The sequence below is a fragment of the Ovis canadensis genome, chromosome 17 (assembly GCF_042477335.2).
Source record: "Ovis canadensis isolate MfBH-ARS-UI-01 breed Bighorn chromosome 17, ARS-UI_OviCan_v2, whole genome shotgun sequence".
Classification (NCBI taxonomy): Eukaryota; Metazoa; Chordata; class Mammalia; order Artiodactyla; family Bovidae; genus Ovis; species Ovis canadensis.
The window spans coordinates 58,613,366-58,639,496 of NC_091261.1; the positions used below are offsets into that span (position 1 = coordinate 58,613,366).

A 26,131-nucleotide genomic window follows, 5' to 3' on the forward strand; every position below is an offset into this window, starting at 1 on the left:
GGGTTACATCCCAACTGGCGGGATGAGAGTTCTGTTTCCTAAACTGCTTGGACACAGCCAATCAACCTTTGTTTTCACGAGATGACCAATGTTGCCACCCAGACTCTCTGAGTCCTGAGCGCTTAGAATTGACTCTGCGGAGGCAGGGACCTCTCTGGTGGTCCAGTGGTTGGGAGTGCGCCTGCCAACACAGGGGATGTGAGTTCAATCCCTGGTCCGAGAACTAAGATCCCACATTTCACGAGGCAACTAAGCCTGTGCTCTGCCACAAAGGAAGCCACCGCAGTGAGAAGCCCTCGCACCACAACTAGAGAGTAGCCCCTGTTCACAGTAACTAGAGAAGGTCCCTGCAGAAAAGAACAGCTCAACAAAGATCAGCTTAACCAAAGGTAAAATAAAACAACAAAAAAAGCACAGCCTTGGTAACAACTGAAAAAAAAAGAATCGACTCCATAACAGATCACCTGCTTCCTCCAGATCTGCCAAAGGGGAGCGGGGGTGTCCAGAGTCCCAGGAGATGAGAGGCAGCACCCCCAAGCCCTTCCACTGACCTCTGTTCCCCAGACGATGGCCACGGTCAGCCAAGTACATCCCCCAGTGAAGACTTTATTTCTCGTGCTTATAGATTCTTATTCTCCACCCTACTTGGCTTCTAACTGCATGTCAATTACCTAATCCAGTGCTAGGGTAAATAGCTCCAAGTCTGTTGAGCACTTTCAATGAGTTTCAAAGATGATCTGGACCACATGTAACATCTATCTTATATGCCGACTTAGACAAACTTTCTTTATATGCCTCTAGTCCTGAGAGAATCCATTACTTACCCTTTGTAGCATTAACTTAATTGTAAAGACTTATAAAGCACCATCATCTCTAACCTTGATCTGGTGTTCATTTTTTAGAAGGCAAACAGGCTTTATTTGCTTAAGAAAGAAATCAAATATGGGTAAGAAAAGCAACTAATTTTACAAAATGTCTAAAAAGAATGGAGGAAAATAGAAATGAGATCAAGGCTCACAGCAAATCAACTTACTTCAGGACCAACAATAACCATGTAAACGTTGGCCTCTTCTTGATGCCATTCTTGGGGAGAAAAAAGAAAAAAAAAAAAAGACTTTTAGAATGGTTTTAAGTTACGGCTGAAAACATAAGTCAGTTCAGTATTAACTGTGCTACAATATAAATTCTTTTATATCATTTTTGCTTCCATATTAGTCAACTTACAATTATTTGAAATGTAAGTACTGGACATTTTATGGTTTAAAGGATAAATTTTTTTTCTAGACCATCACATATTATTCAGATATCTAATTTATTAGGTAGTGAGGATGCATATGCCATCATAACTCAATATGGACTTTAGTATCCACTGGAGTCTATAGACAAACTCAAGCAGGGCAACAAAACGCCAAATGTATGATACAAATCGGCCTGTGTAAATTATTTCCAGGTAAAATTATTTTAGGCTTATCATTATTGGCTATTTTTTATGATTTTCTCAGAAGCTGAGAAGATCCTTTGGAGAAAAGAAATGGGAACCCACTCCAGTATTCTTGACTGGGAAATCCCATGGACAGAGGAGCCTGGTGGGCTATAGGAACCCATGTGATTGCAAAAAAGTCAGACATGACTGGGCGACTAAACAACAACAGCAAAACAGAAGCTGAGGTTACAGGAAAGCAAAAAACAACTGAAATGACTACACGGTGTGATTATTTTTCTGGTTGTTTCCAAAGCAACAGTCTAGAAACAGTTCTGCTGGTGGGCAAAAAAAAAAAAAAGAGAAATCTCAAGTTGTTTGAGATCAGTTGCAGGGAGGAAGAAATCATGCTGGACTCACAGGTCTAATCAGAGATTCTGGATTTTACTCTAAGTGATTTTGAACAGAATCATGTCATGGTTTAGATGGTAACTATTGCATGGTGATGCAGGAGATGTGGGTTTGATCCCTGGGTCAGGAAGATCCCCTGGAGGAGGAAATGACAAACTCACTCCAGAATTCTCATCTGGAGAATCCCATGGACAGAGGAGCCTGGCGGGCTGCAGTCCCTGGGGTCACAAAGAGTCAGACACAGCTTAGTGACAAATGTTAACAATATTACCCCAGTGGAATCCCGCAGGCAAAGGGTCACCCAAGAACACATACCGGAGAATGCATCCACCAAATAGAGAGGGCCTTTCACTTGTCTGAGTCCACAGATCAGGAGAAACACGTGTAGATTGTCAGCACTTTGGTTAATCTCTGCAACAGAAGAGTTCAGGGTATATTCAAAGGAGAGAACGCAGCTCCATGACCTGATGACGATGAAAGGTCAAAGACTGTTCGGTTCTGAACTTTCAGCCAGCTGTGCCCATACCAAACCTTAATTTTCATTTCACTGCATGAACTAACAGTTCTGATGGCTCAACCTGAGCTGAGCCTGGCCTAATAAACATACAAGTACTTCCCACTGCAATGCAGGGGGAGGGGGCAAAAGAGAACTTACTCAGTTATTACTGAAATGTCAGCCATCAGTCATAGAAAATATTTCAGTGAAATCCCAGTGAAGAAGAATGTCTTCTTTATGAAACTAGAAAAATGGTTTATATAGGAATGTCCTCTTAAGTTCATATATTAGTACATATACACACCCCTGGATAGAGAAATGTTTTGGTTTGCCATTTGAAAGCTATCATGTAAGACTGGGGCTTCCCAGGTGGTGCTAGTGGTAAAGAACCAGCCTGCCAGTGCAGAAGACTTAAGAGACCTGGGTTTGATCCCTGGGTTAGGAAGATTCTCTGGAGAAGGGAATGGCTACCCACTCCAGTATTCTTGCCTGGAAAATGCCATGAACTGTAGCCCGCCAGGCTCCTAGGGCAACAGTCCATGGGGCCACAGAGTCGAATACAACTGAGCACACACACACACACACACACACACACAAGTAAAACACATTCTTTGTGGTCCCTTTCAACAAAAGGTGGAACCCATTTTCCCACCCCTAGATACTGGGCTCACCTGGTGACTTGCATTAATTACACAGCAAGAGGGGACTTCCCTAGTGGTCCAGTGGCTAAGACTGAGCTCCCAGTACAGGAGGTCGGGATTTGATCCCTGGTCAGGGAACTAGATTCCACATTTTGCAACTAAGACTCAGTGCAGCCAAATGAAATAACATTTTAAAAATAACAGAGCAAGTGGAAGTGATTCCCAAGTCTTGGTCTTGAAGGCTGGTGTCCAGTGCCCTCACCCGTTGGGACACGTGAGCCTGCATGTTAAGTCGCTTCAGTTGTGTCAAATTTGTGACCTTAGAGACTGTAGCCCTCTAGGCTCCTCTTGTCCATGGTATTCTCCAGGCTAGAATCCTAGAGCAGGTTGCCAGGCCCTCCTCCAGGGGATCTTCCCGACCCAAGAACTGAACCTGCATTTCCTATATTGCAGGCAGATGTTTTACCCACCGAGCCACCTGGGAAGCCCCCACCCATTGGGACACCACTGCCTCGTAGTCAGGCTGGGCTGCCTCCTTACGAGTATACTTGGAGGAGAGAGACTCAGACACTCATGCAGGACCTTTCAGGCCTCAGTCTAACTCACAAGCGAGCCCAATACACACAGAGGAAGCAGAGATGAGCCAAGTCCAAACTGTGCGTGTGTGCTAAGTCGTTTCAGTCATGTCTGACTCTTTGAGACCCTATGGACTGTGGCCCTCCAGGTTCCTCTGTCCATAGAATTCTCCAGGCAAGAATATTGGAAAGTGAAAAGAAAGTGAAAGTGAAGTCGCTCAGTCGTGTGTCCAACTCTTTGCGACTCCTTGGATTGTAGCCCACCAGGCTCCTCCATTCATGGGATTTTCCAGACAAGTATACTGGAGTGGGTTGCCATGCCCTCCTCCAGGGGATCTTCCCAACCCAGGGATCAAACCCAGGTCTCTTGCACTGCAGGCAGATTCTTTACCATCTTAGCCACCAGGAAAGCCCCAAGTCTAAACCACCGACCCACAAAATCATAACAAAATACATTGTGGTTATTTTAAGTCATCATATCTGAGGTGGTTTGTTACACAGCCATATCACAGGGTCAACAGACTGTATTAATATCATTAACCCAAGTGAACCTAAAACTTCATCATTTGCAAATGCATGTAACTGGACATAAAACCACGCATGGAGAACGTGTTCATTCATACATTTCATTTCATTCATCAGTTCTCTTTTTGTTGCACTCTTCTGGTTTTGTTTTGTTTTGTTGACCACACTGCATGGTATGTGGGTATGTGGGTATGGTCGGGTATGGTATGGGTATGTGGATATGGCTGGGGTCTCTCCAACCAGGACTAAATTTGTGTCCCCTGCCATGGAAGCACCGAGTCCTAACCACTAGATTGCCAGAGAAGTCCCCTCATTCATCGAATTCTCAGTGGAAACAAGTTCATTTCCTCTGTGACTTTTTTCTCTTTTTTTTAATCTTTTGGTCATGCCTTAAAGCATGTGGGGTCTTAGTTAGCCAACTAGAGATTGAACTCGCTTTCCCTTCATTGGAAGTATAGAGTCTTAACCACTGGACTGCCAGGGAAATCCCTCTTCTGTGCTTTTTTTAGTAACATAATTAGAATAAATATAATAAGATACATTGAGAGCACTCTGACACAATCATAAAAGCTAATAATAATAATGCATAACTAGCTCTGGAGAAAATCTTAACTGAAATGTTGAGATTCAGATGTTCTCTTAGAAAACCCTTAAACCTCTTAAGAAAAGCAGGTTCGGAAGACCCCTGAAAAAAAGTGATCTTCGACGTATCTGTACCCCAGGGTCCCTAGGGAAGTCAACCTTGTAAGAAAATAATCCATAATCAGTAACATTGATCTTTAGAATGTTTTGTGACTTATATTGCCACCCTGCACACATGAGATATAACTGTTTACACACACAGACACACAGATATACACATACACAGTATGGTCTCAAAGAATAATTTAGACATATTACATACCAGGCACTCTGATATTTTCTATTCCATTTCACTTCATTTTTTAAAAGTGCTGGTACCCAACTCACTAAACTGAGTTTGAGATCCTCCTTGCCCTTTGCCTCCCCGACCTACTAGACTCCAGAAGGAGACAGAGTTAATCCCATATCCCCTTGCTTCTCTCCCCCCACTTCTTCATGGGCTGGAGATTAAATGTCACAGGAATTTAGAAAAGGACATTAGAACAGGATCAAACAAAGAACCAAATGCTTTGTCTTATTTTAGGAATTTTTTAGAAACAAATTTTAAATTAAATGCAGAGACAGCACCTGGGTTTGAGAGCTTATGTGCATTTTTCAGATATACCAATACCATTTTCAGGAAATGAAGTTCAAAAATCCTGATCAAACAACCAAGGTCTCAGGCCCACCTCGGGAGCGCATCAATCTGGAGTAATTCCATTTCAGCCTCTCCTGGGGAAATGTACTATGTTCATTCTCAGATTTTAAAAAAGAACAAAACAGACTGGCCTGTAGAGGTTTGGAGGTCAGGCACAGACCCACCTAAACTTTTCAGTGGATTTCATCTCCTCATTTTAACATGAAACTTATTTTTCTTCTCTTGACTTTTCCTCTAAGATCCAGGATTCACATGAACCAAGGTTTGAACTCATCCTTTAAACACCCATTTACGTGTCTTTCCGACATTACCATTTCCTAGAGAATGGTATTTTTATCTTGTAAACAAAATGTGTCATTTTCACGGTCTGACACCATATCGGTCGCGACAGACTAAACACCGCACTCAAGTCTTCTAAGTTTGTTCCAGAACAGAAACCCAATCCTTCTTAAAGTCACTTTCTTTGCTGCTTTCTATTCCAGCAGCTCTTGTTTTGTTGGGGTGTTTTTTTTTTTCTTGTTATTATAGGGAGAAAAAAATTCAAGAACTTCTGCTGAGTGATCAGACTTAGTGAATGTTAAGTTGAAAAATCTGTTTTGGGGGGCTGTGAATGCAAAAAGAGATCTAATAACAGGAATTTTCCATCTGAAAAACAAGTGAGTTTTCCTCAGAGGAGCCTGAGGAAGGAAAATATGACCATCTGAGTTGGCATGTTAGAGTATCCATATAGGAATACTGAGTTTTAAAGGAGAGAGAAAATCAAATAAACAACGAAAATAAAAATAAAGTGAGAATAAAACCCAAGAAGGTGTGGCCAGGTCAAGTTTAAGTTTTACAGTTTCAGGATTGATGACCTTCAAGGCACCATTACTCTACATGCATTAGTTACTGGTATTTAAAAACAAAAATTAGAACTTCCCCAGTGGTCCAGTGGTTAAGACTGCACACCCAGTGCAGAGGGGCCTGGGTTCAATCCCTAGTCAAAGAACTAGATCCCACATGCTGCAACTAAGCTGCATGGTGCAACTAAGATCAAAGATCCCACATGCTGCATCTAAGACCAGGTGCAGCCAAACAAATAAACAAAAATAAAAGCAAAAATCATGGATGATAGAACCATAACAACATTTAAGACATACCTGAAAACTCAAAGACCAGGTCACTAACTTGATGTCTAAACACATACCTCTGGATCAGAAGTGCTATGGTGACTATCACGTGAAAAAATTGTAACAATGCCACTTGGTGCCTTTTTGGGCTTTCCTAGTGGCTCAGACAGTAAATAATCTGACTGTAATTCAGGAGACCTGGTTTCAAGCCCTGGGTTGGAAAGATCACTGGAGAAGGGAATGGCAACCCACACCAGTATTCTTGCCTGGAGAATCCCATGGACAGAGGAGCCTGGCAGGCTACAGTCCATGGGGGTAGCAGAGTTGGACACAACTAAGCAACTAACATTTTACTTTCTTTAGTGCCTTTAATCTATTTTATTCTTTATTTGTTCCTAGTTGACCTGTTTGAACATGAAATCTGGTTGGCATAAAACTGATTTAATGTTTTAAACAAAGGAGATTTAGAAATATAACTGAACATTCTCAGCAAACCTAAGGTGTACCTTAAAGGAGAATGTATCCTAAAATTGACATCAGATGTTTAAGAAGGTGACTATAAACCCTGGGGATTAATTAGCTATCTACCTATTTAAACCAAGTATTCATTAAGACCCTTCCCAACCCATCCATACTGAGTGAAGTAAGTCAGAGAAGGAGAAATTCGGTATCCTATATGTGAGGAATCTGAAAAGAAATGGCACAAATGAACTTATTTACAAAACAGAAACAGATTCACGGACTTAGTGAAGAAACCTGTGGTGGCCAGTAGGGAAGAATGGGAGGAAGAGATGGAAAGTTTAGGATGGATATGTACACACTGCTATATTTAAAATGGATAACTAACAAGGACCTATTGTATAGCACAGGAAACTCTGCTCAATGTTATATGTCAGCCTGGATGAGAGGGGAGTTTGGGGGAGAATGGATACATGTATATGTATGGCTGAGTCCTTTAGGTGTCCATCTGAAACTATCACAACATTGTTATCGGCTACACTCCCATATAGAATAAAGAGTTTAAAAAAAAAAACACAACTTTGATTTTAAGGTTAACAATTCATAGGAATCCAGAAGGTGAGTAACTGATCACTAACAGTCTTCATCACTTCATTACAACCTTTTTTTAATGGCAGCACTGCAGCACACACGGGATCTTAGATCCCCGACCAGGAATCGAACCCATGGCCCCTGCAGTGGAAGTGTAGTGCCCTTATCATTGGACCACCAGAGAAGTCGCTCACTGTAACTTCTGTTTTCACTGTCTCAGGGTGGAAGTGACAAAACACCATCACAGATTTCGAATTCTCCAGAGGACAGCGTTAAGACAGAAGATGGGTGAGAAAGATGGTCCGTCTCTGGAGTCTGAACTGCAGAACTGACAAAGATGAACGACCATACAAATGAGAACAGACATCTGATCATAAAACCCAGAGTTGCTGCTGAGTTCTCCATCTTATCCTGAAGCCATTATCCAACAGTCAGCTCCCGCAGCCACAACCACAGCTCCCCTAAGCCCATCTATTCTGAATACATTTACACCTTCTAATTGCACACATTAAGAATGGACTGCAGCCGAGCAGGTCTCCAGAGGGAATGTTGTCTAAGGAGTATTTAAAATCTCCTGGCTGTTTCGTTAATCACTCAACAGTAAGACTGATGAAACAAGCAAACATCAGGCTACAGAACTGGATGACAAATCACCCTCTTTTGGAAATTATGAATCTTAGTTACCCTGCAACGGTGACCTGTGATATACAGATGATGGAATAACCTTACAGCAGGCGATTTAAAACAGGCCCCCAGGTTCTGAATAACGGCTTACACTTCCTGACATGATAAAGCAATTGGACTGCATGGGTTCATTTGTAATGCTGACAGCAGCTCTGCCATTGTAGCCGAGATTGATGTAAAACACTTGGAAAATTATTTCTCATCAAATGCTTGAAAATTTCTTCTTTTCAAGGGAATGGAATGCAAGGGAAGGGATTGGAGTACGTGATGGAGGTTCTGTTTGAAGTTTCTGGAGCAAAAGCAGGCCTGGGGTGTCTTCCTGTTTGCGGTGATTAGGGCACTGATTTTGCATTTTCATGCTCTTCTCTGACATTTATAGCAGGACCTGCAACTTCAGCTCCCTCTAAAGATACCCTTGCATTGTTGTCTTTAAGGAGAAGCATTTCAAGTTAAAAGAGATGAATCCCTAGGCTTCAAATTGCATTTCCTGAAATAATTCTATATTTTCTTTTTTAATTTCGTGGCTGCCTTGGGTCTTGGTTGCAATGCACCAGCTTCTCTAGTTGTGGCACGTGGGCGTAGTGGGCTTGGTTTCCCTGCGTCATGTGGGATCTTAGTTCCCTGACCAGGGATTGAACCCATGTCCCCTGCATTGGAGGGTGGATTCTTGACATTTAGACCACCAGGGAAGTCCTTGCTGAGATTCTAGATAGACTGTTAGATAGCTATTCTAGCACCTTGATCAGAATTACTGGGCTGATAAGCCTGTAAGGCAGTTATAATCTCAAGCAGCTTACGCTTATGGGCTTCATCTGTGGACAACTTAACTTCTACACTTAAAGATCCTGTACAATAAGATTTTGCTTAAATACCATGATTATCCTTTGATCATACCAAGCACAAAAAACACAATGGCACCATACGTAGGGAAAATGGAACTCTCAGAGCTTCACTCATGGACACGCATCCTGATGGCATCTCTCCAAGGGACCATCACACAAAATGTATGAAAGCTCTGGTTAAATGCATAATCTAATCCAGCAATTCTTTCTCTAGGAATTGCTCCTAAGAAAACATTTGGGCAGACACATGAAGATTAAAATCCTAGCACTTCCATGGCAAAGGTCATGAGGAGCGAGGCTTGGCATACGCAAAGGCGTGATCAAGCCTCAGGAAACCCCCTGTTCCCGAGCATCTAACCCCAAAACCAGAGTCTGTTTTATGCTCTCACCTACACCTCTGACTTTACGGGGGGCTCTCCCCCATAACCGTTTCTCTCGGAGAAGGAGTAAACGTGCAGCTCCAAGGCAATAAAAATTCCTGGGCGTGACAAGAGTGTTTCAGCTTACAGACTCCTCTGAAGGTTATCTAGCCCGGCTGTATAGGTGTGTCCGGCCACACGTGATTGTTTACAGCCTCCCAACCTGAGAGGCATGAGATGTTTTAGACTTACTAAAGGCAAATTCTTTTGGGGAGTTGGAAATTGTTAGTATAGTGGGTTGGTTAGGAATTATATTGGTGAAGGGTTTTTCATTTGTTGTGTCAATAATTGCTGCTAATTCCCTCCCCTGGGTGGGACAAAGACGTCTCAGGTCAAACCTCTCTGCTGACAGACTACCTTGTGTGACAAGATTATCCATACATGCACATGATTGTTTACTACCTCTTAACCATAAACAGCACAGAGAGTTTTGGAGTATTTTGAGAATCTTAATTAGTATAGGGATTTTTCTTCTTGTTGAGTCAATGATTGCCGCCAGGCCTCCATATCCTTAGGCACCTGGGAATATATTAATCAATGTATTTGGAATATAGAAAAGGAAATATAGTAGTTTTTAAGGTTAGCAATACTAGACTTTTTGAGTTAATGAATTTTCTCTTTTGTAATAGATCACTGTACTTTGTTATAAATCACTGTGTCCTTGCTATGTAAAAATGTAACTTTATCACTATCTTAAGACTAAATAGATCTTAAGGGGAACATTGGTGAAAGGATTTTCATTTGTTGGGCTGATGTTTGCTGCTAAATCTCCATGTTCCCTGCCCTTATAATGAATATAACTATCATATAGGAGAAATAAGTATTAACCTTTAAGCATATAGGAAAAATAAGTATTAACCTTTAAGATTAATCATGTTAACCTTGGGTTAAATAAATTCCTTTCTTGATTGTAATTCACTACACCCTCACCCTATAGGAATGTAACTTTATTTGGAGGGTGGTGCCTGGTTTAAGAAAAAACACCCTTGGAAAAAATAAGTTTTTGGTTATCAGAAAGAAAGAATCATAAAATCCCTAAGACCTTTTTATGTGAAGCACCTGATTTTGATAAAGGTCAGGACTGCTGACCCCCGCGTGACTCTGTATTCATCCCTATATGTAACAAAAGGTATATAAGCAAACCCAAAAATAAAGAAATCGGATCGGTTTCCAGAAAGACTGATTCCCCCATGTCGTTTCTTTCTTGCTCCCTGTTTTTCTGGCTGAATTCCCATCTGGAGCATGGATGCTATTCCAGGTGAACCAAGTTATTCAGCCTCTTTTTCTCTGCTAATCTTCTAATCCCTCTCTATCTGTAATTAAGTTATTTCCAAAGACACGAATTCCCTGGATCCACCCGGGCTGGACCTGGGCAATCACTGCATATCAAAAAGGTTTTAAAAAATCTAAATGCCCTGGACTTCCCTGGTGGTACAGTAGTTAAGAATCTGCCTGCCAACGCAGGGGTCATGGGTTCTATCTCTGGTCTGAGAAGACTCCATATGCTATGGAACAGCTAAAGCTCGTGCTCCACAACTGTTGAGCCCACACTCTAGGGCCTAAGTGCTGACACTACTGAAGGCTGTGTGCCTAGAGCCTGTGTTCCGCAGCAAGAGAAACCGCCGCAATGGGAGGCTCGTGCACCACAATGAAGAGTAGCCTCCATTCACTGCAACTAGAGAAAGCCCTCGTGCAGCAACAAAGACCCAGGGCAACCAAAAATAAAAATAATAAATAAAATGACTTAATAAATAAATAAGTAATAAAAATCTAAATGTCCAACAAAAAGGATTGTTAGGATACATTTATAGTATTTTAAATACAAAAAAGGAATTAAGAACATGATGTAATTAGAATCAATAAATAATAAGATTTCAAGATATAATGTCAATGTACAAAAATCAAATGTACCTCTATATACTAGCAACAACTAAAATTCAAAACTGAAATAAAAAAATCTTCATAATACATCAAAAATAATAAAATCCTTACAAATATTTTTAAAAGACATGAAAGAAACCATAATGTTTCTTTACAAACCATTATGAAGATAAATAAGACCCAAGCAAATGGAAAGATATTCATGTTCAGAGGTTTTAAGACAAATTCTCCAAGCCAGGCTTCAGCAATACGTGAACCGTGAACTTCCAGATGTTCAAGCTGGTTTTAGGAAAGGCAGAGGAACCAGAGATCAAATTGCCAACATCCACTGGATCATGGAAAAAGCAAGAGAGTTCCAGAAAAACATCTATTTCTGCTTTGTTGACTATGCCAAAGCCTTTGACTGTGTGGATCACAACAAACTGTGGGAAATTCAGTAAGAGATGGGCATACCAGACCACCTGACCTGCCTTTTGAGAAACCTGTAAGCAGGTCAGGAAGCAAGTTAGAACTGAACATGGAACAACAGACTCCAAATAGGGAAAGGAGTACGTCAAGGCTGTATATTGTCACCCTGCTTATTTAACTTCTATGCAGAGTACATCATGAGAAACACTGGGCTGGATGAACCACAAGCTGGAATCAAGATTGCCGGGAGAAATATCAATAACCTCAGGTATGCAGATGACACCATCCTTACGGCAGAAACTGAAGAACTAAAGAGTCTCCTGATGAAAGTGAAAGAGGAGAGTGAAAAAGTTGGCTTAAAGCTCAACATTCATTGTGGTTTTGATTTGCATTTCTCTAATAATGAGTGATGTTGAGCATCTTTTCATGTGTTTGTTAGCCATCCGTATGTCTTCTTTGGAGAAATGTCTATTTAGTTCTTTGGCCCATTTTTTGATTGGGTCGTTTATTTTTCTGGAATTGAGCTGCATAAGTTGCTTGTATATTTTTGAGATTAGTTGTTTGTCAGTTGCTTCATTTGCTATTATTTTCTCCCATTCAGAAGGCTGTCTTTTCACCTTGCTTATAGTTTCCTTTGTTGTGCAGAAGCTTTTAATTTTAATTAGATCCCATTTGTTTATTTTTGCTTTTATTTCCAGAATTCTGGGAGGTGGATCATAGAGGATCCTGCTGTGATTTATGTCTGAGAGTGTTTTGCCTATGTTCTCCTCTAGGAGTTTTATAGTTTCTGATCTTACATTTAGATCTTTAATCCATTTTGAGTTTATTTTTGTGTGCGGTGTTAGAAAGTGATCTAGTTTCATTCTTTTACAAGTGGTTGACCAGTTTTCCCAGCACCACTTGTTAAAGAGATTGTCTTTACTCCATTGTATATTCTTGCCTCCTTTGTCAAAGATAAGGTGTCCATATGTGTGTGGATTTATCTCTGGGCTTTCTATTTTGTTCCATTGATCTATATGTCTGTCTTTGTGCCAGTACCATACTGTCTTGATGACTGTGGCTTTGTAGTAGAGCCTGAAGTCAGGCAAGTTGATTCCTCCCGTTCCATTCTTCTTTCTCAAGATTGCTTTGGCTATTCGAGGTTTTTTGTATTTCCATACAAATCTTGAAATTATTTGTTCTAGTTCTGTGAAAAATGTGGCTGGTAGCTTGACAGGGATTGCATTGAATTTGTAAATTGCTTTGGGTAGTATACTCATTTTCACTATATTGATTCTTCCAATCCATGAACATGGTATATTTCTCCATCTATTAGTGTCCTCTTTGATTTCTTTCATCAGTGTTTTATAGTTTTCTATATATAGGTCTTTAGTTTCTTTAGGTAGATATATTCCTAAGTATTTTATTCTTTTCGTTGCAATGGTGAATGGAATTGTTTCCTTAATTTATTTTTCTACTTTCTCATTATTCGTGTATAGGAATGCAAGGGATTTCTGTGTGTTGATTTTATATCCTGCAACTTTACTATATTCATTGATTAGCTCTAGTAATTTTCTGGTGGAGTCTTTAGGGTTTTCCATGTAGAGGATCATGTCATCTGCAAACAGTGACAGTTTTACTTCTTCTTTTAGAACTACCTTATGACCCAGCAATCCCACTTCTGGGCATACACACCGAGGAAACCATAATTGAAAGAGACACATGTACCCCAATGTTCATCGCAGCACTGTTTATAATAGCCAGGACATGGAAACAACCTAGATGTCCATCAGCAGATGAATGGATAAGAAAGCTTTGGTACATATACACAATGGAGTATTACTCAGCCGTTAAAAAGAATTCATTTGAATCAGTTCTGATGAGATGGATGAAACTGGAGCCGATTATACAGAGTGAAGTAAGCCAGAAAGAAAAACACCAATACAGTATACTAACACATATATATGGAATTTAGGAAGGTGGCAATGATGACCCTGTATGCAAGACAGGGAAAGAGACACAGATGTGTATAACGGACTTTTGGACTCAGAGGGAGAGGGAGAGGGTGGGATGATTTGGGAGAATGACATTCTAACATGTATACTATCATGTGAATTGAATCGCCAGTCTATGTCTGACGCAGGATGCAGCATGCTTGGGGCTGGTGCATGGGGATGACCCAGAAAGATGTTATGGGGAGGGAGGTGGGAGGGGGGTTCATGTTTGGGAATGCATGTAAGAATTAAAGATTGTAAAATTTAAAAAATAAAAAACTAAAATTAAAAAAAAAAAAAAAAAAAGCTCAACATTCAGAAAACAAAGATCATGGCATCCAGTCCCACCACTTCATAGCAGATAGATGGGGAAACAGTGGAAACAGTGGCTGATTTTGTTTTTCTGAGCTCCAAAATCACCATAGATGGCGAATGCAGCCATGAAATTAAAAGACACTTACTCCTTGGAAGGAAAGTTATGACCAACCTAGACAGCATATTAAAAAGCAGAGACATTACTTTGCCAACAAAGGTCCATCTAGTTAAGGCTATGGTTTTTCCAGTGGTCATGTATGGATGTGAGAGTTGGACTATAAAGAAAGCTGAGTGCCGAAGAATTGATGGTTTTGAACTGTGGTGTTGGAGAAGACTCTTGAGAGTCCCTTGGACTGCAAGGAGATCCAACCAGTCCATCCTAAAGGAGATCAGTCCTGGGTGTTCATTGGAAGGACTGATGTTGCGGCTGAAACTCCAACACTTTGGCCACCTGATGCGAAGAGCTGACTCATTGGAAAAGACCCTGGTGCTGGGAAAAATTGAGGGCCGGAGGAGAAGGGGACAACAGAGGATGAGATGGCTGGATGGTATCACCAACTCAATGGACATGGGTTTGGGTGGACTCCGGGAGTTGGTGATGGACAGGGAGGCCTGGCGTGCTGTGGTTCATGGGTTCGCAAAGAGTCAGACACGACTGAGGGACTGAACTGAATTGCTAAGATATCAAATCTTTCTAAAATGATCTGTAGATTCAGTGCAACAAGATTTTATAGAAACTGACAAGATGATTTTAAAATTTTTATATGGGTATGCAAAAAACCTAGAAGAGCTAAAACAATTCTGAAACAAGTCATAGCCTAACACTGCCTGATTTCTAGACGTGCCATAAATCTATAGCAACAAGACAGCACGATGCTGACGTCAGAGTGGGTATATACAGATACACTGGAGAAGAGAAAGGCAACCCACTCCAGTATTTTGCATGGAGAATTCCAATGACAGAGGAGCCTGGTGGGCTGTAGTCCATGGGCTCACAAAGAGTTGGACACAACTGAGCCACTAACAACAACATACAGGTACATAAAAGGAACACATACAGTAAACTGATTCTCAGCGAAGGGACTAGAGCAATTCACTGAAAAGCATTTTCAGTGATATTGGAATTTATAGGAAAAAAATGAATTTCAATCCCTGCCTCCTACCATAACACAAAAATTAATTTCAGAAGGATTACAATCCTAATGGAAAAGCTAAGACTTCTGGAGAAGAAAATAAGGAAAAATTTTTTTTGACCTTAGAGTAAGCAGATTTCTTGGATAGGACTCCAAAAGACTAACCATTAAAGAAAAAATTGTTGAGCTAGACTTCAACAAAATTTAAAACCTCTGCTCTTCAAAAGACATGGTTAAGAACACAAAAAGGTAAACCAGAGAATGAAAGAAAATATTCACAATCTATGTATCACAATCTTTTCTGACAGAAAGCTTGTACCCATGTGCTTCCCTCGTGGTCCAATGGTTAAGAAATCACCTGTCAATGCAGGGGGCGTGGGTTCAACCCCTAGTCCAGGAAGATTATACAAGCTGCGGAGCAACTAAGGCCGTGTGCCACAACTACTAAGCCTGCACACCTAGAGCCTGTGCTCCACAACAAGAGAAGCCACCACAATGAGAAGCCTGCTCACTGCAACTAGAGTAGCCTCCGCTTGCAGTAACTAGAGAAAGCCCCCTTACAGCAACCAAGACCCAGCACAACCGAAAAAAAAAAGACAAATCTGTCAACATTAAAAATATATGTATATATATAGAGAGAGAGCTTTCATCCAAAACAACAACAATAAATAAATTAAGAAACTATCTGCAGATTGAGAATTAAAAAACAACACGCTAAAAAATTTGGGCAAAAGTCTTGGCTAGACATCTCACCAAAGAAGACACATGAATGGCCAACACCGTAGTCAGATACCAATTCATGATCACCTAGGATAACTACAATTGAATAGTCTGAAAACCCCAATTGTTGGCAAGGATGTGCCATAACTAGATCTCTCACCAGTGTCTGTGGAAGTGTAAAATAGTTTTGAGAGTGTAAAGTATAAAACACTTTCAAAAAGTGTTTGACTGTTCTTTTATAAAGTTAAGCATGTATCCACCCTATACTCAAGCTATTGAATTTGCAGGCTTTATCCAAGAGAAATCCCAACAAAGGTCACCAGATTTCTTGTACAAACATGCAGGGAGTGGTTTTATTTATAACAGCTAAAAATGGAAAACAAGCCAAAGTGAAAGAAAGTGAAAGTCACTCAGTTATGTCCGACTCTTTGCAACCCCATGGACTAGAATTTAATTTAGTATTTAATTTAATTTAATTCTCCAGGCCAGAATACTGGAGTGGGTAGGCTTTCCCTTCTCCAAGGGATCTTCCCAACCCAGCGATCAAACCCAGGTTTCCCACATTGCAGGTGGATTCTTTACCAGCTGAGCCACAAGGGGAGCCCAAGAATACTGGAGTGGGTAGCCTGTCCCTTCTCCAGGGGATCTTCCTGACCTAGGAGTCAAACCAGGGTCCCCTGCATTGCAGGCAGACTCTTTACCAACTGAGCTATCAGGGAAGCCCACCCAAAAGTCCATCAATAGGAGAATGGAGAAACAAATTGCGACAGATCCATACAATGGACAGTGGAATACGACTCAACAATAAAAAAGGAAGAACTACAGATACATCATCCTACAAGATGGATGAATCTCGAAAACATTATGTTGAGCAAAAAAGATGCCAGACATGAACAGTATTTACTGTATGATTCCACTGAGAAGAAGTTTAAGACTAGGCAAAACTAACTGAGAGTGATTGAAACTGGAATAGAGTCCTTTATAGAAGGATGGGAATTAAATACGGAAAAGCACAAGAGGGAACTTTCTTGAGTCATGGAATGGTGATCTGTCTGGATTAGGGTATGTATACATTTGTCAGACATCATCTAATTCTACATGAGAAGTCTATATCTCATTCCATGTAAATATTACTTTAGTTCAGAAGCTTTTAAGAAAGAGTAAGTTAGAGCGTATTGTTATTAACACAATGAATACAGCATGTTAGAGCAGTAAACATAGCTTGACTGCACTTTTGTCTTTAAAAATCATTATATATAGGGTTATTTGTACACATGTATTATTTAAACATTAAAATATAAAACCATATCTACATTGTATATAATTCATATATTATCAATATAAATAATATAGATATCACACATAATTATGCATGTATAATAAATATCACATCTTTATATATCTAATATATGATGATATCATAATATATAATAATGATATTAATACATTAATATATATTAATGTATTAAATATATAATACATTAATACAGCTATAACATTGATATTGAGGAGGGCATGGCAACCCACTCCAGTATTCTTGCCTGGAGAATCCCATGGATTAAGAAGCCTGGAGGGCTACAGTTCATAGGGTTGCAAAGAGACAGACATGATTGAAGCAATTTAGTACACAGCACACAATATTGGCATTATACATAAATTTATGAAAAGCATTAATATGTATATAAAACTGTTGAGAAAGATACATCAATATTTGGCAGAAAATAAAATTCTGTAAAGCAATTATCCTTCAATTGAAAACTAAATAAAATTTTTTAAAAAGATAAATCAAAACACTAATAGCAGTTCCTTTTGGGTGCTGAGATTTCAAGTGGTTTAAAATTTTGTTTCTCAATATGATATCCTTTTCAAAAATTTTTTATCGTGGTGACTTACTATGTGTGTACCTAATAAAGATACATCAAATGAACACAGGAGGTCAGCATCCTTAATAAGAACAGCTGTCACACGATGCTAAACATCTGAGGGGTTGTCCCAAGAGCAGCATCAGAAAGGCTGGTGTTATTCTTCCTCTTGCATTCCACCTGCATCCCCAGGTTCATGGGGATGAGACCACTGATGGAGAGAAACAAAGCTTGTTCTAACTGTGCCTTGCCCCTTCCTGCTGTTTCACGCAGTTTCTTTGACTCTGACAGCTCCTTCTTCAAAACCACGTGAACCTAGCAAGAAACTGATGCATTGACAAGATGCACGTGTAAAAGTCGTACTGGAAGATCTCATCTCTTACCTGAACACTGAAGAAAAGTATTCCAGTTAAAGGCGGTGTTCGGCACTGTTGCAATTCCTGGGTCAAAAGAAAGAGGACAGAGGAAAGTTCATGTTGTTGAAACATAGACGGTTATCTTGTGTTGACATTTTAAAAACTGTCACACTCGGCTCTCACACAGAATTAAAGTTCTGAGGGCTTCACTGAATTCCCACTAATCTCTCCAAGCCCCTTAGGTTTAAAATGAGCCTATGAGGGATTTCCCTGGTGCTCCAGTGGTTAGAACACCATGCTTCCACTGCAGGGGGCACAGGTTTGATCCCTGGTAGGGGAACTAAGATCCTGCATGCTGCATGGTGTGGCAAAAAAACAATTAAAAATAAATTAAAAATAAAATAAAATGAGCCCACAGCTCCCAAGGAGAAAAGATACGTTCTTTCAACCCCACCACCCATTCCTGGGTCAAACTGTCTCCAGATCACAGAAAGCTTGAGTTCCTAAAAAAAATTCACTTAGGTAACAAGTATCCAAACCACTACCAACTAAACTCTAAAAGAAATTATCAGGGCTTCCCTGGTGGTTCAGTGGTGAACAATCCGTCTGCCAGTGCAGGAGACATGAGTTTGATCCCTGGTCCAATAAGATCCCACGCACCGTGGAGCAACTAAGCCCGTGTGCCACAACTGTTGAGCCTCAGCCTGTGCTCTAGAGCCCGGGGGCTGCAACTACTGGAGCCCTCTCGCCCTAGAGCCTGTGCTCCGCAACAAGAGCAGCTACCACAATGGGAACCCTGTGCAATGCAACTAGAGAGTAGCCCCAACTTGCTACAACTAGAGAAAAGACCTCGCGGCAAAGAAGACCCAGCACAGCCAAAAATAAATGAATAAAATTATATTTTTAAAAATTACACAGAAATTATATCTGTACTTAAAATTCCTCATCTCATCCGTCTAAACCATACATGACTGCCTGCTAGCTGTGTCACTTCTTCAGACAGATTTTCATTTAAAATGCTCTGTAAAAATGAACACTAAAATGTCTGAAAGTCCAGAGGCAACATTTAACAATTTATCTTGAGAGTAGAAAAGATTTAAAAATTTATGGAGTATAAATGACATTGTTGAACCACCTCTCCAAGACACCTCTAAGTTGGCCATTCACACTGCCTAAACAAAGAGTAGCTAGTTAAGGGGTGCCCACCCCATGCTGGCCCTGGCACAGAGTCTGGGTGGGTATATTCCATGCCCTCCTGGAAACCCTTAAGCTTCATTAAGCAGGTTGATTCCTCCAGTTTATCCGGCTGGAAACCGAGGTTCACTGAGGTTAATCGGATCCAAAATGACTCAGTGTGTAGGTGTTAGAGGCTGGGTCCAAACCCACGTGGTACATCAAAGCCCGTGTGTTTCCTGCTGCACCACCATCTTCTGTGGCTATAAACCAGGGGCCATGGAGGAGGAACGGGAGCTTCAACTCCAGGCCTGCCCTGACACAGACACACTCCTTTTATACACACTGAGTCAGCGCATCATTTTTAAACAGGAGCTCTGACAAAAAGTGTATCTGATGAGTGATTCTGCTGCTGAAATCATCCCTGACACCACTACTGCATTTATACCATGACAATGAAATGTGTAACTCTGGAAGATGATGAAGGACAGGGAATCGTGGCATGCTGCAGCCCATGGGGTCACAAAGAGTCGGCCAGGACTTAGCGAACGAACTACGACAACAATAACAATAATGTGATGTGTATAATGTGGAACTGAACTTGTGACCCTGGGCTCAGCATTGGTTATAGTCTCAGCTTGGATTAAGCTGTGTTCTTCCTGGAACTATTGATTCCCTGATTTCTATTGTGTGGGTCAGTGTTTTACTAGGTGTGTTTAGGAGAGGTCTGTGGAAAATTCTGAAAGAGATGGGAATATCAGACCACCTGACCTGCCTGTTGAGAAACTTATATGCAGGTCAGGAAGCAACAGTTAGAACTGGACATGGAACAACAGACTGGTTCCAAATAGGAAAAGGAGTACATCAAGGCTGTATATTGTCACCCTGCTTATTTAACTTATATGCAGAGTACATCATGAGAAACGCTGGGCTGGATGAAGCACAAGCTAGAATCAAGATTGCCAAGAGAAATATCAATAACCTCAGATATGCAGATGACACCACCCTTATGGCAGAAAGTGAAGAAGAACTAAAAAAGCCTCTTGATGAAAGTGAAAGTGGAGAGTGAAAAAGTTGGCTTAAAGCTCAACATTCAGAAAATGAAGATCATCTGATCCCATCACTTCATGGGAAATAGATGGGGAAACAGTGGAAACAGTGTCAGACTTTATTTTTTTGGGCTCCAAGATCATTGCAGATGGTGATTGCAGCCATGAAATTAAAAGATGCTTACTCCTTGGAAGGAAAGTTATGACCAACATAGATAGCATATTGAAAAGCAGAGATGTTACTTTGCCAACAAAGGTCCATCTAGTCAAGGCTATGGTTTTTCCAGTAGTCATGTATGGATGTGAGAGTTGGACTGTGAAGAAGGCTGAGCGCCAAAGAATTGATGCTTTTGAACTGTGGTGTTGGAGAAGACTCTTGAGAGTCCCTTGGACTGCAAGGAGATCCAACCAGTCCATTCTAAAAGAGATCAGTCCTGGGCGTTCTTTGGAAGGAATGATGCTAAAGCTGAAACTCCAGTACTTTGGCCACCTCATGTGAAGAATTGACTCATTGGAAAAGACTGATGCTGGGAGGGATTGGGGAAAGGATGAGAAGGGGATGGCAGAGGATGAGATGGCTGGATGGCATCTCCGACTCGATGGACATGTGTTTGAGTGAACTCCGGGAGCTGGTCATGGACAGGGAGGCCTGGCGTGCTGTGATTCATGGGTCACAAAGAGTCGGACACGACTGAGCGACTGAACTGAACTGAACTGAGGGTCTCAGGAAAGGATGTCATGAATCACAACCAGGGCAGGACCCTGAGGAGGGCAGGAAGAGTTGGAATGGAGGCAGAGGGTTCCAGGGCCCCCATCTCAACTCAACATAAATGGAGAATCTCATCCTTTTCCTTTGGTAAACATATCACTGATAGAGTATTTGTACTCTGTTAAGTGATCTGCGATCTGCAGTTTAAATTATTCTTTTATAAGGTTCTCCTTTTTTATCTTAATGATAAAAATAATAAAAATGTACCCATTTTACTATTTTCAAGTAAATCCCAGACATCATATTATTCCATTTCAGTACATGTCTCTAAAAGATAAAAGAATTTTTTTTTTCAAATATATATATTTTAAATTTCTTACCTTGACTCTGGACATAGATCTTATCCTTAGCATGCGGCTTTTGAAAAGGGGAGAAAGAAAAAAAAAGTAAATTTGATAATCCATTTCCATTCTTTCTTAGAAATAAAATGAAGGTCATAAAAATATCTTCTTGGAAACATCGGAAAGAATCATCTATACAGCTGCTCATAGACTAGTTACTTTTTAAGAGCAAAGAGTTACCTCTATTTTTAATGGATGTTAGCCCATTTAAAAATGCAGCATTTCTAAGCTAAGAAGCACAAAGATCTCCCTTAAATCAAGCATTATGCAACATAACAGATATCTGTAATATAGTTGCCATGTTAGTCGAAAAGTTATGAAGCTCAGACAGAAAACATGGCAGGGACAAAGCCCATCAAGTGCCCATCAGGAGCTGAGGCTGAAGGTCGAAGTTTTTTGGGGGAAATGTGGTTTGAGGATACAAGTCCTTGAATAAGAGAGAGTACATTCCCTACCTCTAGAGAAGAAAGGAGGAAGGGGCAGAGGAGAAGGAGGAGGAGGAAGTGAGAAGGAGGAGGGGGAAGTGAGAAGGAGATGAAGACAAAGATGGAGGAGAAGATGGAGATGGAGGAAGGGAACCAAATATGTTGAGAAATGGGAGGACAGGCATCAGGGGGCAGATTCTTCCAGGAGGTGAATGGACTAGTCTCAAGGACCCTGTAAAGCATCTCCCCAAGAGCCTCTTCGACATCAAGGGACAAGGCGATACTTGCATGATAACCTAGATATGGGTCCCCAGAGATAAACTCACTACTCCTGGTGATGTTTTCTGGTGGAACTTCACAAAACTGCTAGAAAGAAAAAGAATCCATTTCTCGAGTTCATATTGAAACAGTGACATAAATATTTTTAAAATCAGGGTTAGACCTCCAAGACGGAGGTTGCAAGAGCCAAGTGAGACATCCGCTTGTAAAGGGCGGCAGGGTCAAGTAGGTTCCGATGGGTGTTTCTCGTAAGTAGCCAAAGATACGGTCACCTGGGTGAAAAAGTCTTAAAAGGTGCACTTTTGGGCCAAGAGGCCTAAGTCTTAGCTCCATGCATGAAATGACTAAACTAGGTAAAGAGTGGCCATCCCAGAGGTCATCCCCCACGCTGAGCTCTGAATGTGTGTGTGTGGTGGGGGCAGTGTTCCGAGTGTTCCTTAAGGTGACCTGGAGCCCATGTACTGCATGTGATCTGCTGGTCCACTTTGACCTTCATCCTCAAATCAGTTTTATGTTTTAGGAAACAAATTCAAGGTGAGGCAGTCCCAAGAAGGGAGAGATAACTGATGAGGAGAAGTAGAAGTTACCCTGCCCTCTCCCTGCTGGACGGGAAGTTTCTGGGAGAGGCACCTTCCAGCCATGCTAGGATGACGGCTGATCGGAACTTGGTACAGGGAGACCAGTCTCGTTTCGCTTTTCACCTTAGCATGACATGTTACATTTAACCATCAGAGGCATCTGAGACCTCTAAAAGTCTTGCGTATCCTCCTCAATTCACCATAGAGCAGAGAGGCATCCTTAAAACAAAAAAAAACCTTAAAATAGCAAGCCTCCAATACACACACACACACACAAACTTCAAAAACCTCTACTAGTTAAAAAAGATGTTACCCTAAATGGGAAAAAAAATGGATAATAGTAACCATTTGATGTCAGAATTTAGCTCAGAGCCCTAAAACATTCCTTTTTGTTTAATTATAATTTCATTAGAAAACTGAAGAAAATTGTATTGGAATGCAGTACAGGCTTAAGAGCATCTCTTCTTTAACCAGCCCTAAAGGCTACAACATTGGGTTAGAAAATGCCTATAGAAAAGATATTGAAGCATGGTAAAAAAAAAATACACCCAGATGGCATTTTAACTTTAAAGGTAATACAATGTTTTTGACAAAAACAGCTTCAATATAATTCTATATAAATTCGATTCATGAAAGTCCGGCAACATGGAGTTTATAGCTTTGCTACTGTTTTTGTTAGAACTGTGCTGTGCAATTAGAAACACATAAAACCCCTTTGGGGACTTCCTTGGTGTTCCAGTGGGTAGAGACCACCTTCCTACGCAGGGGACGTGGGTTCGATTCCTGCTGAGGGATCACGGAACTAAGATACCACGTGCCGTGGGGCAACTCAGCCTGCACACCACGGGTAAGACCCAACACAGCCAAATAAATAAATAAATATTTATTTTTTAAAAGATATGCAGGATTTTTAAAAATAAATAAGTAAACCCCAAAAGCTCCTCTCAAGAAAGCTCTTTTGGGCACAAACAAAGATTAATTAATTAAATGGGTATTTCAACTCAATAAACAGAATAAATTGACTCTATGTAGAAACATCTGGGTCTATCTGCTAATCTTTACCTATGTCTATGAGGATTATTTCCCCAGAATCTACTGAACCCCCTCAAGTCTGACATAAGCTTTTAAAACATGTCATAAATGATATCTGAAGATCTTACCCAGGCAAATCAAGAAAATAGAGGCACAATATAAAAGAAATCTGCATCTGAGTTATTTTCAATCACTAAAAAGCTATCTGGCAAAAGCCAATTGGCTTATATTGATTTTGAAAATCATTCTCTATATTAAAATATTCTAAATACAAATCAGGGTTCTTTGCTCAATATTTATTGTTGTTTCACTTGCCTTGAAATAACATGAGTTGAAGTCCTTACATATATATCATTTCCTTTGCAAGATGAGCTCACCGATGCATAAAATGAAAAAGAAGACTGTGTATATGTGTGTGTGTGGGAAGGATGGAGAAGGAAGATTCTCCATTTTTTTTCTCCATTTTTAATGTCTATGTGAAACCATTACTTAATTTGACCCACTACTAGATATAAAAAGCCAAGGCCCTTTTGGATAAATACTTATAAGTATATGGGACTTTGTAACAAACTTAAATACTCATCTATGCCTTTTTATAATGGAATACCAGACAGATGGAAACAACAGAAAGATTTCCCACTCTTTGATTAATATGACCTGAAATTAAAGTTTATGCTAAGTGGAAAGCACAATAAATATTATTTTTAAAAATCTGTGCATAGTTTCATCCTCTACAGGTGGCAAAAATCATTAATTATTTTCAATTTCTGATGATGGATTTGTTAAAAGTCCTCTTAAAGTAGTTATAAGTGAGTTCAAAGAAATCATGACTAATAAGTGTAAAACTCGAAATATATCACAAAACACAGAAATTGGGCACTTTTCAGGTGACACAGGTCTCTTCTTTTCTCCTTTTTCTTTTTGCCCTTAAAAATTGTTTTTAAGCAAGAAAAGCAAATAATGTCCAGGGAATTCCTTGATGGTCCAGTGGTTAGGATTCAGCTTTTTCACTGATGGGGCCCTGGATTCAATCCCTGGTTGGGGAACTAAGATCCTATAAGCTGAGAGGCAAGGCTAAAAAATAAAAAAGAGCTAAAAATAAAAAAGGAGGGGGCATGACTTTTCACAGAATTCTTACAACTAAACCAAGCCAAGACTTTTCAAGAAAAGGAAAAAAATCCACGAATGAGATGGGGGAGAAATCTTAAAACTAAATTGGGGTCCCATTTCAGGGATCCAATCTGGAACAGGCAATAAAAATGAAACTAAAACATCCCTGGGCAAAAATCAAGGCATGAATGCGTAGTAGGTAATCTAGTCCAGCGATTCAAGAAATAGGAATGCCAACAGGAAAATCCCCAGGAAGATTTAAAAAAATACAGTTAAATCTATGGAGCAAATAAAGTGGAATCATTGGTGATCTGGGACTTCCCAGGTGGCGCTAGTGGTAAAGAATCTGCGTGCCAATGCAGGGGACATTAGAGACGTGGGGTTCCATCCCTGGGTCGGGAAGATCCCCTGGAGGAGGGCATGGCAACCCACTCCAGTATTCTTGCCTGGAGAATCCCATGGACAGAGGAGCCTGGTGGATTACAGTCCACAGGGTCACAAAGAGTCAGACACGACTGAAGTGACTTAGCACGTATGCATAGATGATTTATTCATGCACGCATTGCTGATTTTATTCACAAGTTTCCCCTACTGTTCTGTGCCTTAGTAATCTTTTGAATTAGAAGCAATGCTTCAGATCATTTCAAAAGTTTGTGCCCCAGGTTATGGGAAAGGTTAACTCAGAATCTATACTCTGAAAATGATGAGTTTTTCTATTCTTTGGAAAAACTTTAAAATTTTTCAATTCTCAAGGATCTCACATGGGGGGAAAAATGCAAAGAATACTTGCAGTTCTATCAAGAAATCTCTGAGGGAAGCCAATCATAATAGAAGTTATTAGAAATGATTAGCTCCCTAGGATATGACCAGTCCCTGGAGCTTCCTTTGCAGCCTATTTGCAGGGAGGGCCAGCATTACAAACTAGGGTTTCCAAAGATGAAACAAAGGAAGCAAATGTTTCCTAAGTTTCCACTATAGTATAAGCCATAATAAAAGATGTGGTCTGTATAGATTCTGTCAATGTGATTTTTTCAAAGATGATCAGATATAAAGCAGTAGGCCATGCAGGAAGAAGAAGAAATAAGCAATCCTCAGGACAACAAACTTCAGCAATTAGGCAAGAGGCAGCCCATTCAGATTAGAACAGAACTAACACGGACATTGGCCTTTTGAGCTCACCTGTGCCATGAACCGGGCATATGACAGCCAATGAGATCTGTCTGGCTTTCTGTATTTTAACTTCCAAAAGAACTTTGATGAGTATAGGTACACAATG

General features: G+C 40.4%; 1 protein-coding gene across 3 annotated transcripts in view; it reads right to left on the reverse strand.

Annotated features, from left to right (window-relative positions):
- Nucleotides 1–26,131, reverse strand: part of GLT1D1 (glycosyltransferase 1 domain containing 1) — a 126,650-nt gene that overhangs the window by 50,438 nt on the left and 50,081 nt on the right. For all 3 annotated transcript variants that reach the window (XM_069557589.1, XM_069557588.1, XM_069557590.1), the window contains exons 5-8: nt 21,411–21,447; nt 18,127–18,183; nt 2,147–2,242; nt 1,034–1,083 (exon numbers count right to left, since the gene is read on the reverse strand). In XM_069557589.1, the coding sequence (XP_069413690.1) occupies nt 1,034–1,083; nt 2,147–2,242; nt 18,127–18,183; nt 21,411–21,447 (240 nt within the window). The remainder of the gene's footprint in view (nt 1–1,033; nt 1,084–2,146; nt 2,243–18,126; nt 18,184–21,410; nt 21,448–26,131) is intronic.